The sequence below is a fragment of the Dendropsophus ebraccatus genome, chromosome 1, assembly GCF_027789765.1.
Source record: "Dendropsophus ebraccatus isolate aDenEbr1 chromosome 1, aDenEbr1.pat, whole genome shotgun sequence".
Lineage (NCBI taxonomy): Eukaryota > Metazoa > Chordata > Amphibia > Anura > Hylidae > Dendropsophus > Dendropsophus ebraccatus.
Genome location: NC_091454.1, coordinates 122,678,731 through 122,697,338, shown reverse-complemented (window position 1 = coordinate 122,697,338; position 18,608 = coordinate 122,678,731). Strand labels below are relative to the sequence as shown.

At 41.0% G+C, this 18,608-nt stretch overlaps 1 protein-coding gene across 1 annotated transcript in view; it reads left to right on the top strand.

Moving 5' to 3' along the window:
• The first annotated feature begins 12,602 nt into the window (after nucleotides 1–12,602).
• LOC138783252 (cadherin-related family member 4-like) overlaps nucleotides 12,603–18,608 on the top strand; it is a 59,272-nt gene continuing 53,266 nt past the window's right edge. Inside the window, exons 1-3 of the mRNA XM_069957725.1 lie at nucleotides 12,603–12,645; nucleotides 14,219–14,377; nucleotides 17,215–17,394. Of these exons, the coding sequence (XP_069813826.1) occupies nucleotides 12,603–12,645; nucleotides 14,219–14,377; nucleotides 17,215–17,394 (382 nt within the window). The remainder of the gene's footprint in view (nucleotides 12,646–14,218; nucleotides 14,378–17,214; nucleotides 17,395–18,608) is intronic.

Sequence of the window (18,608 nt, the reverse complement as noted above, 5' to 3'; positions counted from 1 at the left end):
TGTGCCCTGGGTGCATGGGATGTGTGTGTCCTGGGTGCATGGGATGTGTGTGTGTCCTGGGTGCATGGGATGTGTGTGTGTCCTGGGTGCATGGGATGTGTGTGTGTGTCCCTGGGTGTATGTAATGTGATGTAAGAAGAGATAAGTAAAACTTAGTGTTTAAGGCTATGTTCACACTACATACAGTAAGTTCCGTAGTAATCATGGCCGTTGTAACAATGGCCGTGATTTCTACGGAACTTATGTAGTACTGCCTTCTGAGGAATCCCGGCTGGAGTGTATACACATAGGTAGAGTTTATTTAGTAGTGTTCTCAAACCTGTGACAAAACTACAGCTCCCATCATGCCCTTCTGGCAGGAGATAGTGGGGATTGTAGTTTAGGAACAGCAGGAGGGTCACATGTTGGAGAATACTTTACTAAATAAACTGTACCCCTAAATGATTGCTTCCTAACAGTGGCTCCTGAGCTGTTACCAAACTAAAACTCTCATCATGTCCTGCTACCAGGGTACAATGGGAGTTGTAGTTTTGCCACTGGTAGGTAAACCATAATTTAGGAGGGAGGTTTATTTAGTATAGTGTTCTCCAACATGTGACCCTTCAGTTGCTACAAGACTAGAACTCCCATCATGTCCTGACATAATGGAGGTTGTAGTTAAGGAACAGCTGAGGAGCCACTGGTTGGAAAACAATGATTTAGGAGGTCAGTAGTAAAGTACATTAGAGGGGACAGTGGTACAATACATTAGGGAAGGACAGTGGTACAGTACATTAGAGAGGACAGTGGTACAGTACATTAGAGGGGACAGTGGTACAGTACATTAGAGGGGACAGTGGTACAGTACATTAGAGGAGACAGTGGTACAGTACATTAGAGGACAGTGGTACAGTACATTAGAGGGGACAGTGGTACAATACATTAGGGAAGGACAGTGGTACAGTACATTAGAGAGGACAGTGGTACAGTACATTAGAGGACAGTGGTACAGTACATTAGAGGGCAGTGGCACAGTACATTAGAGGGCAGTGGTACAGTACATTAGAGGGCAGTGGTACAGTACATTAGAGGGGACAGTGGTACCGTACATGAGAGGGGACAGTGGTACAGTACATGAGAGGGGACAGTGGTACAGTACATGAGAGAGGACAGTGGTACAGTACATGAGAGAGGACAGTGGTACAGAACATTAGAGAGGGCAGTGGTACAGAACATTAGAGAGGGCAGTGGTACAGTACATTAGAGGGGACAGTGGTACAGTACATGAGAGAGGACAGTGGTACAGTACATGAGAGAGGACAGTGGTACAGAACATTAGAGAGGACAGTGGTACAGTACATTAGAGGGCAGTGGTACAGTACATTAGAGGGGACAGTGGTACAGTACATGAGAGAGGACAGTGGTACAATACATTAGAGAGGACAGTGGTACAGTACATTAGAGGACAGTGGTACAGTACATTAGAGGACAGTGGTACAGTACATTAGAGGACAGTGGTACAGTACATGAGAGAGGACAGTGGTATGGTACATTACAGGGGGCAGTGGTACAGTACATTGGAGGGCAGTAGTAATATAGTTTATTAGGTAGGCAGTGGCAAACTACATTGTGGGCACAGTATAATATGGGGACAGTGGCACTATTTAATATAGAAACAGTTCATAAGAGGCACAGTTTATACAGGGGGGCGGTGGTACAGTTCATTAGGACAAAGGGGTACCATTTATTTAGCACAAAGGGGGGGGGGGGCTAACTGCAGATGGAGGCACAAAGTGGGGGCCCAACTAGTGTTGAGGGCATAAGGGGGGGGGCTAACTACAGAGGGCAAAGAGAGGGAACACAACTACAGATGGGGCATGAAGAGGATGTCTTACTACAGATGAGGACACAATGATGGATCCTAACTACAGATACAGGCATAAAGAAGGGATCTAAGTATAGAAAGAAGCACAGAAAAGAAAAAATGACTACAGATTGGTCTTCAAAGAAGTCTCTGTTACTGTTTAAGGGCACTATGATGGAGAGTTTGTATAGAGGTGGTTAAAAGTGCTGTAAAAGTAAGGTGCTGAAGATGTTTGTCTGGCAGATACTGCTGTGATGATTTGTGGTTAGAAGAGTCTTCACAATGAAAAAGAAAAGGAAATCTGACCCACTCTCATCAGAGAAGACGTCACCTGTGAGTCACTGGATGTGTCTGCACTTTACTTACACCTCTATTTGTTTGGGGTCTACTGAGGTTCCCTATGGGTAACATAATAGGTTGGGGGCCCACTCAGACTCACTCGCCCCCCCTAGGCTGAACCCCTAGCTACGCCCCTGTCTTGTCCTGATGTTTTGGTGACATACATCCCAGATCAAAAAACAGTAGGAACAAAGGTATACAAATACATTAGATCTATGTTATTGTGACAACAAATTAGATGGAAAATTTAAATGTTCACACAGTGCATGAACAACTGGCGTTATTCAGCACTCAAAAACAACAGTCATTGTAGTGAGTTTCAAACAATGGGCGTTGCTGCGCTGAAAACTGCATTAAATCCAATGCAATTCGGCCAGAAATAATTAATTATGACAATTATGTCAATGACAATTATTTATCCGGCCGTAGCGAACAACAGCTGTTGTTCACTACACTGTGTGAACAACGGCCAGTGTTTGCATTTATTTCAATGCAGCTTTTATTGAAATCCTTAAACAGAAGAAAAATGTGCTAGTGTATGTACAGTGCACAGGGTAAAGGGCATAGTGTATGCCGCAAAATGCCCTTGCGGTCTCTTGTATGTAGGGAAGACCATCCAGCCCTTCAAGAACCGCATAGGATCTCATCTCAGTAATATTCGGACTAAAACCGACACAAGCATAGCAAGCCATATAAATGCAGAACACAGCGGTAACTCTAAAGGACTAATTTTCTGGGGAATTCAGCAGATACAACTCGGCCTAAGAAGAGGCAATTTGGACCTCAAACTCCTTCAAGCGGAAGCCAAATGGATCCACCGTCTAAAAACCCTATCCCCTGGCGGCCTAAAAGAGGGTTTTACTTACACCCCTTTTCTGTAGACTTACTATGTAGCAAAATCACATACAGTACTATTTTTAGGTCCTTGGTGAACCATACGCAACAATCAGATGATACACAGCAATACTTCTAATAAGCTCCCAATATAGAAAAGAGCTTCTTTTCAATCGCAGTGATTAGTACAGAGTAAATAAATATACATATACTCACACAGTATCCAGTAGCTCCAAGGGATATCCTGCACAATGTCACGAATATAGCCCTTGCTGTAGTATAACTACCCAATTAAGTGCCCCGTTACTGTTACGAGTCAAGCTCTCAGACCAAGTACCTGCACCAAAGCATCGATCGACCTTCCTGCAGGATTCAGAATAGGTTGTCTGACATGCGCTAAAGTACAACACTCTTGCAAATATCAGACCAAGTCCCATGACATGCGCTAAGACGTACAGTACACTTCTTCTTCTTTTCCCCTTATCCTTTAAGTGATGTGACATGCGCAAACTGGACACAGTGCGAGAGGCTCCCGACTTCAAAGAGTGCTGACATGCGCAGCTCACTCCACATACTGCGGTTCAATCTAAGTCCGTAGACATGCGTATAAGCAACAATATAATCACAATTCGGACTAAGTCCTAATACATGCGCACAAATGGATTTAATCCAGTGTGCCTCTAAGTGCAGTGACATGCGCAGTTAAACCTCCATCCTAAGCAGTTTCTAAGTTCACTGACATGCGCATTACTTTTACACACGTCACAACACAAAACAAGGCGGCCCTAAATCTGGCGCCCGTTTCAAACTATGAACGTTGCATTGGAGCCCCAATCACAAAGCACAAAACCACCTCTGCTCTCCAAGCCTCGCTGCCATCATACAATACAATAGGTTCACCAACCAGGACCGGGGGTGAAGTCTCGTAGTAAATGGCATAAAAGCCACACATAGATCCACCCCCTCCCATTGCCTCCTTTGAGAAAGCCAGAGTCTACTGGCGAAACTAGTTAGGTCTTGAAAGGCAAGGAATTTTAATATAGTCCACTTGATACTATCTAGTCCGACAATTATATGTACAGTGAGCAAAACTGACAAATAGCAGAATAGGCATAGCCACTGGGAAGTGAGGTCCGCACTCCTCGGGACACAGTGCACGCTGCCCGTGTACCGATACAGTGGGACCTACACCCAATCTTGTGACGGGCATCTCTGACACGTTCTAATAGGCAAGCGGTGTGTGCTGCCGAAAAGATATAGCATGCATGCATGACCTCATTTTTAGACAGCAGCGCAATCTCAGTAGACACTGAAAAGCAACATAGTGTCAATTGATCCCATTTACAACAGTTATCTGTAAAGTCTCTGAGGAACATAACACACCATCAGTAAATCAGTCAGCTGCATCGCAACAGCGAAGTGTTTAGCGCTATCGCAAATCTATAACTATAAATACTAATGGGTGGGAATATAAGCGAGACTAGCCGGCAGTCTAGCTTCTCCCATTCAACATACAACACTATTACTGATCGGTGTGAATCAGTGTGCTGTCTCTCCTGTTTGCAATCAGAGGAGAGCCTCATATCCCCTTTGTACATTGCAACTGCAACTACGTACGGACATTAGATATCAAGGGACTATTTTTAATCATAGCACTGTACATACACTAGCACATTTTTCTTCTGTTTAAGGATTTCAATAAAAGCTAAGTTTTACCACTAGCGGGAAAGAAGGTAATTTTCTGCCAAGGCAGAATTAAAATATGTTTGAAGTTATTACCTCCCAATAGGGGACGGATCTAATATCCCTTGATTTCAATGCAGCACATTTTTTATGACAAGAACGGCCATAGTTTTAATTGCCATCAACGGCTATTGTTGTCATAAAAAATGACATTCTGTGAATATAGCCTAAGTCTGGGTTCACACAGCATATTTTGTCAATTACTAACGGTCATTGTTGCAGATTGCAACACTGGCCACTATTTATTGAAACAATACATTGCTTTGTTTTCTTTTGAGTCCCGGCTGGAGTGTATACACTCTGGCTGGGATTCCTTGCAGCCGCAGAGTAAACTGACATGTCAGTTTTTTGCCGCTGCTATTCATTGAATAGCGGACGCACAAAACTGACAATGCAGACTATGTAAAGTCCGGCTCTGGACGGACTTTACATTGTCGGCAATGGCTAATTGGAATGCAGGCACAACCGTATATGCCCGCATTTCAATTCTAAAGAAATGAAGTTCGTCCGGCCGGGTTGAACTTTACAGACAGCGGCCGTGTCACAGAACGCCCGCTGTCATACAACGTGTGAACTTCATAGTGAATATATATTTACTGAAGAAATTCTCTGTATTCAGATGGATTTTAATAAGTTATTTATAATTATATTGTACATGTTAAGTGGTATCATAGTAAGTAATGGCTTTAGAACCAGCCATATTACTCATGATCATCATTTCATGATTATCAAATGTAAATACCAGTAATCTTTTCAGCAATCATAATCCATTAGGCATAATAGCAACCAAACTTTGGATATGATGAAATGCCAGTTGGTAACCTCAAAAATGTGAGAGTTGTATTAGAATATTTCCAAACACCACCTAATAATCCTAGCAAACACTGTCATGTACAAATCTTTTTCAGCTGTGTTGATTTTTTGATTGGATGGAGAAGGTTTACCTTTATTTAGTATTAATCCATAACACTTTGTGTATCAATTGTGAAATAAGATGGTGACTATTTCAGAAACAAATAATGATCCTGGTTATGCTTGATTGCTTTTTTTCTGTGGATTTTCACCCGCTTTCTAAATATTTCATCAGTTTACATAGTTACAGTAAGTGGGTTGGAAAAAAGTCTTTAAGTCCATCAAGTTTGTTTCCATACAGTTATAGCAAAGTTAACAGTCATAGTTGTGGTACGTTAGCACGTTAATACACTACAAATCTGATTAATGCCTCTGCATCTGTATCTCTTATGTACGTCTATGCATGTACAGATGTAACAGATGGTGCATTTGCATACCTAGTTAATACACTACAATTCTGACTGGTAACTCTGCTACATTAGTGCTTATGAATCCTTGCTGATCTAGATGAAGGAAACCCACGCCTTAATGTCATAGGCCTAATTTTTCATTAAGAATAAAACTACGGATGGGCGAACTTTTGAAAAGTTTGGTTCGGTTCAATCTGGAGAACTTTTGTGAAGTTCGGATTCGTACGAACCGAATCTAAAAAGAACCTTGCTAATAGTAATGAGCGAATAGTGAAATATTCGAATATTCGATATTCGTACGCATATCTCCTGATATTCGAATATTCAATCCCATTAAAGTCTATGGGAACAAGTATTTGATTATTGAAAAACATCTATTCGACCACTTGGAGGTCACCAAGTCCACAATGACACCTCAGGAAATGATGCCAACACCACTGGAATGCAACTGGGACAGCAGGGGAAGCATCTGACACCCCAAAATCGCCGGTAATAAAGTTACAACTCGATGTTATACAGGTGAATTACCTGGTTATTAGAGATGAGTGAATAGTGAAATATTCAATTCAATTGGATTAGATTCAAATAGCTCCCGATATTCGACTATTCGAACGAATATCGAATCCCATTATAATCTATGGGAGAAAAAGCATTGGGACCTGGAAATCAATATTCAACGAATCGGAGGTCACCAAGTGCAAAATGAAACCTCAGGAAATGATGCCAACACCTCTGGATGCATATAAGAATGCAGTGGAAGCATGCATGGATGCCTCTGAGGCTGCCTAATCGGACCATTACGCCAAATTCTGGGTAACAGCACGGCAGTGATCACACAGTGAACCATTTAAACAGAGGTAGCATATAAACCATCCCAAAATTGGTGACAGCAAGCAAGGTTACTGTGTGTTTCCATTCATTGACAGCAAACAAGGTTACTGGGTGTTTCCATTCAATGACAGCAAACAAGGTCACTTGGTGTTTCCACTCAGTGACAGCAAACAAGGTCACTGGTTGTTTCCACTCAGTGACAGCAAACAATGTTACTGGGTGTCTGCATTCAGTGACAGCAAACAAGGCTACTGGGTGTTTCCATTCATTGACAGCAAACAAGAGTACTGGCTGTTTCCATTCATTGACAGCAAACAAGATTACTGGGTGTTTCCATTCAGTGAAAGCAAACAAGGTCGCTGGGTGTTTCCACTCAGTGACAGCAAACAAGGCTACTAGGTGTTTCCATTCATTGACAGAAAACAAGGCTACGCGGTATCTAATCAGTGACAGCAAACAAAGTTACTGGGGGTTTGCATTCAGTGACAGCAAACAAGGTCGCTGGATGTTTCCACTTAGTGACAGCAAACAAGGACACTGGGTGTTTCCATTAATTGACAGCAAACTAGGCTACTGGATGTTTCCATTCATTGACAGCAAACAAGAGTACTGGGTGTTTCCATTCATTGACAGCAAACAAGGCTACTGGGTGTTTCCATTCATTGACAGCAAACAAGGTTACTGGGTGTTTCCATTCAAATATGTAGTAGCAAATCTACAAAGGGTAGTGCAAGCACTCTGCTGACCAAGTGCTTTGTGCTGCTGATACGTGCTAGACTGCGCAATCTAAAAAAAGAGTAGTACGTGTGTTCAGCCAGTGCTACGTGCTGCTACGTCATACATAAGTACACAGGGTGGTACAAGCAGGCTGCTGTGCTACTATAAGGCACTCTGTTTACCAAGTGCTACGTGCTACATAATACAGCCGTCTAGCTGTACCTATAAAATATTCATACATTCTTTAATAACCAGGTAATTCCCCTGTATAACATTGACTTAAGACTTTATTACCATCGATTTTGGAGTGTCCGATGCTTTCCCTGCTGTCCCAGTTGCATTCCAGTGGTATTGGCATCATTTCCTGAGGTGTCATTGTGGACTTGGTGACCTCCAAATGGTCGAATAGATATTTTTAAATAATTGAATACTTGTTCCCATAGACTTTAATGGGATCGAATATTCAATCAAATATTCGAATATCAGGAGATATGCGTACGAATATCGAATATTCCAGATTCGTTACGAACTTTCTCTAAGTTCGGTTCAGTGACTAACCGAACTTTTTGGGAAGTTCGTAACGAATCTGGTTTGTAACGAATCTGGTTCGTAACGATTCTGGTTCGTAACGATTCTGGCTCGTTACGGTTCGGTTCGCTCATCCCTAAATAAAACATTACTTTGACTGCCACCTATTACTTTTTGAAAATACTAACTTGCAGGGGGGGGAGGTCCCATGAAAGGTCCAGCATCTGTCAGGCTACACTGCGCATGCTGTGCCCAAAATTGAATATGGCATGCACAAGGTTGAATGCCCGGTATTGGATTGAAGTCTGCTCCTTGTAGTTGCAGAGAGGTGTCAGCAGTAACATACAGCTGACACCCACTGTATAAAGCACTGCCTCCTGAGCCTGCTCTACCGCCATGGCACCTTAACAACATGTATTTGTGGCCATTAAGTAATAATGATAATATTATCAAAGGATAATAATAATAAACATCAGTCTTTTAGGCAATTTTATATTCAGTCACAAATTATGCTGTCTAGACCAGCAAAGCTTAAAGGGAACCTGTCACCCCCCGTGCCGGGGTGACAGGCTCCCGACCCCCCGTTAGAGACCCCTATACTTACCTCATCCCGCCGGGTCCCGCTTCTGGATTCGGTCGGGTCCCGGAGATCTCAGCCGCTGCAGCCCGGCGCGCGCGCTGACAGATGAGTCCAACGCTCATAGAGAATGACGGAGCGCTGGACTCTCCTGTCATTCTCTATGGGTGTTGGACTCATCTCTCAGCGCGCGCGCCGGGCTGCAGCGGCTGAGATCTCCGGGACCCGACCGAATCCAGAAGCGGGACCCGGCGGGATGAGGTAAGTATAGGGGTCTCTAACGGGGGGTCGGGAGCCTGTCACCCCGGTACGGGGGGTGACAGGTTCCCTTTAAAGGGGTATTCTAAGAAAAACATTAAGAAAAACATTTTTTTTTCCAAGGGGGAAAGTATGAAATTGCAGGGGAACTGACCTCTGTACCCCCCAGCAACCTTCATATCAGGCCCTGCCGGCTCTGTTATGAACAGAGTTGCGGGTTCAGCATGCGACTCGCAGCTCTATTCATTCCTATGGAGCCAACGGAAATAGCCTAGTACAGCGCACTACCAGCGTACTTCCGGCTTCTTGTTGCTCCATAAGAATTAATAGAGCCATGGGTCATGTGCAGTACCTGCGGCTCTATTCATACCAGAGCCACCGGGGCTGATGCGAAGAACGGTGGGGGGTAAAGGGGTTGGTCCCCCCCAGCGACCTCCTACTTTTGCCCTATCCTGTGGAAAGGGGGAAAGTGATTCCCTTCCCCCGGAATACCCCTTTAATTTATGCAACCCTCAGAGGCAATAATTCCAGCTCCACCAGCTGACAAAATAGAACACATGGAGGTATAGGGAAGTACTAGCTAAACATGTCAAGAAAAGGTTCAAGGACCCCTCGGATGTGCATTAAAGGTAATGGTAAAGGTAATTTCGGACAACAAAGCAGAAAAAAAAAATCACACATGACAGCTAACAGCAAGTGTTTGAGGCCCTTCTAGCTTTTAGTCATGGCTTAACTGCAACAACTGTATGACAAGGGCAGTATAGAAACCAAGTATATTAAATCTAATCAAAACTTAGATTTATAATAACTATTGATCTATAGGTATATAATAATGATTGGAATATCCCTTGTGTAAAAACAAGAATATAGTAAAAGGAGAAGGAGGCCATTATGGTTTACAACAGAGGGCTATAGAAAAAGAATATGAGAGGAATAAAGAGACTGGAACTGTAACGGAGAGATGTATAAAATTACACAGAAGGAGGCAAAGCAGATAATACGTGCTGCTAAAGCATTAAAAGCATCAAAATCTGTTGATCCTTAGTCACACTTAGATGTTCTTGTATATCTAGCGGCTTTCTGTTACTATGTGTAGCCGACGGCCGCTGCTTCATGCCGGCATGAATTAATTCCTTAGATTCCATGTTCAAGTCAGAAAACAGACTCTAAAGGGCTTTTAATGTGTCACTTGTTGGGCCAGTGGTGATCCACTGGTGTCTGGTGGCCCCCAACGCCCTATCATTGTTTCATTAAAGGGCCACAAGCCTCACATGTCTATATGTGGGCTTTGTGGCCTGATCCACTGATAGAGGCTTCTCCAGCAGCATCTATCAGTCTATCACAGATAATAATGATCATAGCTTTCTTTAGGGAAAGGGGGGGCTTCTAGTATAAGTGTTAAAGTAAAAAAAAAGTGTTGTTAATAGTAAAAAGCCCCCTCCCCTAATAAAAGTCTGAATCACCCCCCTTTTCCCAGGTTATAAATAAAAGTAAATGAATAAATAAATAAACAAACATGTTTGATTTTGCCGCGTGCGTAATCGCCTGAACTATTAATTAATCACATTCCTGATCTCGCATGGTAAATGGCGTCAGCGCAAAAAAATCCCAAAGCGCAAAATTGCGCATTTTTGGTCGCATCAAATCCAGAAAAATTGTAATAAAAAGCGATCAAAAAGTCTCATATATGCGCAATCAAGGTACCGATAGAAAGAACACATCATGGCGCAACGAATGACACCTGACACAGCCCCATAGACCAAAGGATAAAAGCGCTATAAGCCTGGGAATGAAGCGGTTTTAAGTGACATATATTTGTTGACAATGGTTTAAATTTTTTACAGGCCATCAGATACAATATAAGTTATACATGCTACATATCGTTGTAATCGTAACGACTTGAGGAACATATATAACAAGTCAGTTTTACCCCAGGGCGAATGGTGTAAAAACACATTTCCCCCAAATAAACAAAATGCATTTTTTTTTTCAATTTCACCACACTTTGAATTTTTTTCTGGTTTCGCAGTGTACTTTATGCAAAATTTCAGCCTGTCATTGCAAAGTACAATTAGTGATGCAAAAAATAAGGGCTCATGTGGGTTTCTAGGTGGAAAAATGCAAGTGCTATGGCCTTTTAAGCACAAGGAGGAAAAAACTAAAACGCAAAAATCGAAATTGGCTCTGTCCTTAAGGAGTTAAAGATTAAAAAAAGTTCCATAGTAAACGTTAAAAATCACCCCTCCTTTCCCCTTTTTCTAAATAAAAAAATAAATAATCACATAATCATATTGCTATCACCGCATGCATAATTTCCTGAACTATTAAGATCTAACATTAGCGATTCCATATAATAAAAGTTGTAAACAAAAAAAGATTCCAAGCACCAGAATTGACCATTTTTGCCAAATAAAAAAAAATAGAAAAAGATGACTAAAAAGCGATCAAAAAGTCCATTCCACACCAACGTTGTACCAATGTTAAGTATAGACCATGGAGCCAAGAAAAAGACCTCATATAGCTCCATTGGTGGAAAAATAAAAGGAAAAAAAGGGTCTGAGTATGGCACTTTTAGGCCTATTCATTTTTGGAAAATGGAAAATAAAGTAAAACCTATATTAATTGGACATTGTTATAATCATAAATCCCAGAGAATGAATGTAATGTGTCAGTTTAAGGCTATGTTCACACTACGTAAAACTACGGCCATAGTTCTCGCCGCAGACCTACGGCCGTAGTTTTGAGGAGTTGAACATAGCCTAATTTGCAATGGGATCCCGGCCAGAGCGTACACACATTGTATGCGCTCCGGCCGGGATCACATGCGGCGCCGGAAAAAACTGACATGTCAGTTTTCTGCGGCCGGAATTCAGCGAATTCCGGACGCAGAAAGACCTATCCGTTCACACAGTGTTCAGAGTTCCGCGTCCGGACGGATAATCCGTCGGGGTCACCGAACGGCTGGTCTCTAACGGTGTGTGAATATAGCCTAAAGAGAATGATGATTCTCTTTCTGGACAAAAGCTACTAAGTAGAATAGACCTAGTTAGCTTTTTGAACTTTACAAAACAAGAAATTCAATAAATGCGTAGAAAAAGTCCCATCAAAGCAATACAAATGATGGTTGGTTGGTTGTTTGGTTGGTTGGTTAATACATACTGGACAATCATAGCATACTGATGCAAATCCATAGCAGATCTACAACTAAATATGTGATAGCTGCAGATTTTTTTTTTATTTACGGCAATATATGAAAGACACTGAAAATCATGAACAAGTACAAAATTGACAAGCAGCAATGTACTATTATTTGTTGCACAATAGGAAAATAAATCATATTATAGATATCACTAAATATACAGCAGCAAGTTTAATAATTTTTTTTTTACTTACGCTGCTTCACTGCTAAAGTTAACTTTCTTCTTCTTAACATGAAGAGAACACCGCGCCTAGAGAAACATAGCAACGTCAGAGTAAACAAGAATGAGCCAAGTGTACACATTTTCTTATCTATCAATAATCATGTACATAGCACACTTATATGTTTACTTTAGCTCAGTGTGAAAAGAGTGGCAGTGTGCTACACAAAGAGTAAGGGAGAAACAGGGATACTCATCAAGACCTTCAGCTTTAAAAGTATTACCTATGCCTTTTCCTGCTAACTGAAATGATGGTTTCAAAGGAAATTACTACAGCTCTGTTCTTATTTGCAGGTAAGTCTTCAGAGATTACTAACCATATAGATTTTGCAGGTTGACATTGCAGTATTGTTGGTCAATTAGTTTCCTGTAAAAAAAAAATAAAAAAAAATCTTTAAAGGGTCATGATTTTTCCCCATTATGGTGCGTTTACACACATGGATTTATCTGACAGATTTTTAAAGCCAGAGCCAGAAATGGATTTGAAAAGAGGAGAAATCTCAGTCTTTTCCTTATGACATGTTTCCTGTTTATCGTCTGTTTTTGGCTTTGTCTGTGTAAACACACCATTAGTCGTTTACTCTTAATAAAGCAACACGCGAAGTGCGCGTCGGGTGCATAGTGAGGTGGACTCGTATACTAAGGACATGTATGGGTAATATTCATTATTTGTGGATGGTGTTTTTTTCTTTGTACTCACTGTGAGATTTATTTATTTATTGTATGCAGTACCAACCCAGTGCCCAGTATATATGTGTATATTTAGGTTCCCCATTTTACTGTTATCTACTTTGTGACATAGTACTTTATGTATAAGAACCTAGTTAATCCACCGCTTTCATGGGGATTTGTATTAGCTCCAGCCCCCCTGTTATGTATTTTTAATTGAAATAATTTCTTTTTGATATTCTAATAAAAGATAAGTACTTATATATACATTGGTCTTGCATTCGTAGTTTTTTCTTTTGGTTTTTGTGTTGGACAGTTTTGGGTGCGCATAGACCGCACTATTTGAGCCTTATATAGGATTCTTAATATTTTAGGTAAAGGCAATCACTGGTTGCAAATTTTGACTAACAGCTTTCCAATATGAGGTTCATGCCACTAAGGGGAGGCCAAGCTGCTAAATGACGTCCGTTATTTTAGACTCAAAATGACACGTTGTGTGAACATAGCTTAAGAAGGATTTTGCTTTAAATGGGCTCTAAAATGGTATTCCTACCTGACTCCCCAGCAGTTTGCTTCTTGCTCCATGCCAGCTTTTTTACTCATTGAAGGCAGTGGACAATTTTCCTGTGGAATTTACTAAATTGCAACTGTGACATGCGGAGTGAAACCATACCTGCACGCAGTGACCAATGGAGACCACATGCCGTAATATCATCAATACCAATAGTAGTAATATTATTTTGGACCCTGGGACAAACACTTTAAGTAAAGCGGCAAAACAAATGTCCGTCTTCACTTGTACAATATGTGTTGAAAATTCAACAACACCAAAATGGACTTAAAAACTACTAAACTCATTAAAAAGTACTATACTGCTTTGTGTGCAAAATCATGCAATATACTGTGCCATGCCAGAGGTGAAAAGTGGCCATTAGAACAATTAGCCTTAGATAACAAATCATTCAGTCTACCTCTTTCTAAAATTCTGTGAACATGTTTGTGCTAGGTATATAAATACCACAATACATTTTTAGTTTAAAGCGAATGTACCATCAGGTACTGTACATTGCCAATGGATAGAGCAACGCTGGGTTGTTCTATCCATGGGCAATACTTAAAGCGAACGTACCTGATGGTACATTCGCTTTAACCTCATAAATATTTCAATTCAGAGAAATGTATTATATTTCTTTTGCAGGGATCTCACAAGTAATTGCAGCAGTGACCTTTGATAAAGAGTCTCCTGTTCGGTTACCTGAAGGTAGAACAGAAAATCAAGAAGTTGTTAGAGCTTTTTCAACTAGTCGAAGAACATTCCATATTGGCACAGCAGGTGTACCTTTTACAATTGACCCAAGTAAGTATATATTTTGTTAGTTTTGGACATATTGCATTGCATTGGACAATGGGAATTATTCTTAATGACACATTTTTGTTTTATTTTATATTAGAAATATAACATAAGTAACAGTAACGTGCATGCTTGGTGCCATGCACCAGTGTTCTATTTCTACCTCTTTCCAATATCCTTTGTGACCATCATTCCACTCCAGTTCTAGGCCTCCCTACCCAGTATCCCACATCTACTATAGTGGGGGTAGCAGCCAAAGGGTCATCTATTCTACTAGAGGCAGCAGGGGGCCATCCACAATAGTGGGGCAGCAGCCAGGGGGCCATCTACTATAGTGGGGGCAGCAGCCAGGGGGTTATCTACCATAGTTGCCATGGATTGTTGATGCACCACAGGCAGAAGAAGGGGGGTCATGGTGGATGGGGAGGGGAGGGGTGGTGTTGTGAGGCTATGGTGAAATGGGGGAGTTGGATGGACAACCAGTGACCCAGGGTACATTTAATCCACCTCTGGTGGTGTCAGTGATGCATCAAAGTTGCCAGTGTGTTTTGGTGGTGTGTCAGGGGTGTCTGTGTGTGAGAGTTGGTACCCACCAAGGTAAGCAAACCTTTGGACCATTTTGGCCATTTATCTAGGTCTAATTTTCATTCTGTGTGATACTGATGTATCTAAGCTACCCTTTATGATAGTAGTATATCTCTAGATATTATGCATAATACATGTATCTCAGACTATCATGTGCAATAAGCCACCCTGTGTGATTTTAGTATCTCTCAGTCAATCATGTCTTAGAACAGTGTATCACATGTGATATTAGTGTATCTATGCTATTCTGTGTAAAACAACTGAATGTAAACCTATGCGAATTTGGTTTATCTAGGCCACTTATGCATGATATTAGTGCCTACTTTGTTTGACACCAGTACATTTTAAGCTAGGTGCATGCCACATTTTTTTGTGCATGTTAAAAATATACACTGCTCAAAAAATAGGAAAAAGGGAAAAACCAAAAGACCACATCCTAGATCTCAGTAATTGAAATGTTCCAGTTGTAAAATCTTTATTCATTACATAGTGGAATGTGTTGAGAACATTAAAACAAAAAAAAGATCAATTTAAATCAAAATTAATATCCCATGGAGGTCTGGATGTAATGCCGCTGGGCTCTGTTAGTCATCGCTGTGGCGCCATTCGAATTCCAGCGATGCTTCTCTCTGCCGTGCTCCTGTCCACTGCTCTACTGTGTGTAGTGCAGGTCCTAGGTCTGCTAGTCCTTGTGTCTTCTGACGATTTCTTCCTCCCTCTGGTCTCTGCTGCATTGGTGCCTCTGGTCTATAAGGTGTGCATGTGATCAATTTCTCTGGATTTATAAAGGCAGCTTGTCTTCATCTGCTACTGCCATCTGCCAATCCAGAGCTACCTGCACCTATTTAAACTAGCTCCCCCTGCCATTTCCTTGCCTATGTATTGTTAGAGTCTAGCATTCCAATCAAAAGTATCTGTCTGCTGTTTCTGATGTATTCCCAAGTATCCTGACCCATGCCATGCCTTCAGATTATGCTTTCTGCCTGACCATTGTCTGTACTGCCTATCTCTCCCATTACTTACTCAAATTGTCTGACCTGCCTGTCTCATCCCTTGTACTACTCTGATTCCTGCTAATGACCTGCCTTGCTAACCACATATACTCAGCCTGTTAGCCTGGTGCCATACACTGGCTTTGGTTCTTGGGAAGCAGCTGCTGCTCACACCGGGACTAAACTTATGAAGTGACCTGGTGCCCTCTAGCTGTAAAGGTCCAGCTTCTACATCCTGGAGCAGAATAAAGCGTGAAGGCGTAGAGGGCTCTTTGGAATGATTTACGATGATACTCAAAATCAAAGAGGAAAATCAAATTACAGGCTGATCCAACTTCAGTGGAAATGCCTCAAGACAAAGAAATGAGTCTTAGAAGTGTGTGTTGCTTGCATGTACCTGCATGGCTTCACTTCAATGCCTATTCTTGATGAGGGGGCAGATGTTCTGCAGAAGGATCTCCTCCCAGACCTGGATTTAGGCATCAGTCAACCTCTGAAAAGTCTGTGCTGCAACATAGCATTGGTGGATGGAACAAGACATGATGTCCCAGATATGCTTAATGGGATTCGGGTCTGGGGAATTGGCGGGCCAGTCCATAGCATAAATGCCTTTATTGTCATGCGTCAGAAGAATCCCAGGGCCCAATGCACCTGCATATAGTCTCACAAGGGGTCTGAGGATCTCATCCAGATACCCAATGTCAGTTAGGGTACCTCTTTCTAAAAAAAAAGTCTCCCAACACCATTACAGACCCACTGTTAAATCAGTCATGCTGGAGGATGTTGTAGGCAGCAGACTGTTCTCCGCAGTAGTTTAAATTTGTAAATTGCTTCTATTTAAAAAAAAACCTCAAGCCTTCGTTATCTTGTGCTGTATGACCTGCAGGAAGTGATATATTCTTTCCAGTCTTTTTTGCTACTGCTCTGAACACGGACAGAGGTGGCGGGGGAATCACCTTGTCAGACTGGAAGGAAAACTCCACTTTCTGCAGGACACACAACAGGACAAATGTAAATCAGTTGATAAAAAAAGAACCCTTTTGCCTGAGGGGAAAATGGTAAATGTTGTGGATATCCTTAACGTGAAATTTATTAAATTCATTTTTAACCAGCGGTAACTTATAAAACTGTATAACTTTCTGAAACCAGTATGATTAGAATAATTTTTTCTTGCGGAGTATCCTTTTAACAACAAGCTTCACCATACATGCAGATTTTGATGTACTTTATTTCTTTATTTCTCTCTTTCATTTATTTATTTTTTAGGCAGTGGAATAATTACGGCTACAAAAGATTTTGATTTTGAAGATAGCACACCTAACAGATATGACTTTACAGTGGTATCCAGTGATGGACTTTTAGGTAGAGACAGCGCTGAATTTACAGTAATTATTGAAAATGTTAATGAACCGCCAAAGTGCAATTCTGATTTCCAGGCAAAAAGAGGTAAGTGTTCCTTTCCTTTCTACCATGCTATAAAAACATAAAGAGGTTATCCCATGAAAAATACTATGTGTACTTCAATAGTATGTATAAGGCTATGTTCAATAACTACAAAATATGATATGCTTAATCAAACATGATTTAGGTAACAACCTTTACTATTATATACAATTATGTACAAAAGTTAATTCTCCAGAAATGGAAATTCAGGCATCATGTCGTGCTGTTCTTTCCCTATGTCAAAACTGTCCCGTACAGTCAAAACCCTTGTCGGTCTATCAGCTGTAACCAGATCAGTGAACACAACCTGTCAATGAAATCTAAAGTAAATATACACCCAGATTGGACATAGGGGGGATTTGGTTGGCGCTGCCATACTTTAGACTTGATTGACAGGTAGTGTTCACTGATCTGGTTACAGCTGACAGACCGAAAAGGGTTTTGACTGTACGGGACAGTTTCAACATAGAGAAAGAACAGCACGACATGGTGCATGAATTTCCATTTCTGGAGAATTAACATTTGTACATAATTGTATATAATGCTGAAAGTTGTTACCTAAATAAATAATGTTTGAATAAGCATATCCTATTTTGTAGCTATTGGATATTTTGCTGGGATACTTGGCCATCTAGTACCTGGTGTTACATATTATACTGATTGATACATAAGGCTATGTTCACCAACATTATTTCCTCTGCTTTTAAAATGACGTCCGTCATTTTAAGTTTAAAATGATGGATGTTATTTTGATGTTTTGCCGCCTGTCAGTGCAATGACGGCTGCTGGTAAATTATTTTAGTTTAGGCGGACTAAAAGAAAAACTGTTTGTGAACAACTAAAAAAATTATATCCACTGTTTGCAAAAGACGTCCGAACATAATTGACATGGTCATTATAATACATTGTATATACACAGTGTGCAATGAAAGTCCATCATTCCATTGACTTCAATGCGTTCCATAGAAGTCAATTAAATCGTAACAATAATGGACGTCTTTTTCAATAAAAAAGGCTGCCGCTATTTATATTTTTTTGACATTGTGTGGACATAGCCTAATCTGTATATTGTATACTTCCTTTATGTACTTAAGTACTAAACCTGTATATATTTAAAGAGAGAGAAAATAGTAATACACACACACAAAAAAACAACCTCGGAGGGGGTTTGGGGGGAGTAGGTCCTTTTGCAGTGATATTCATTTCTCTCCTCATAC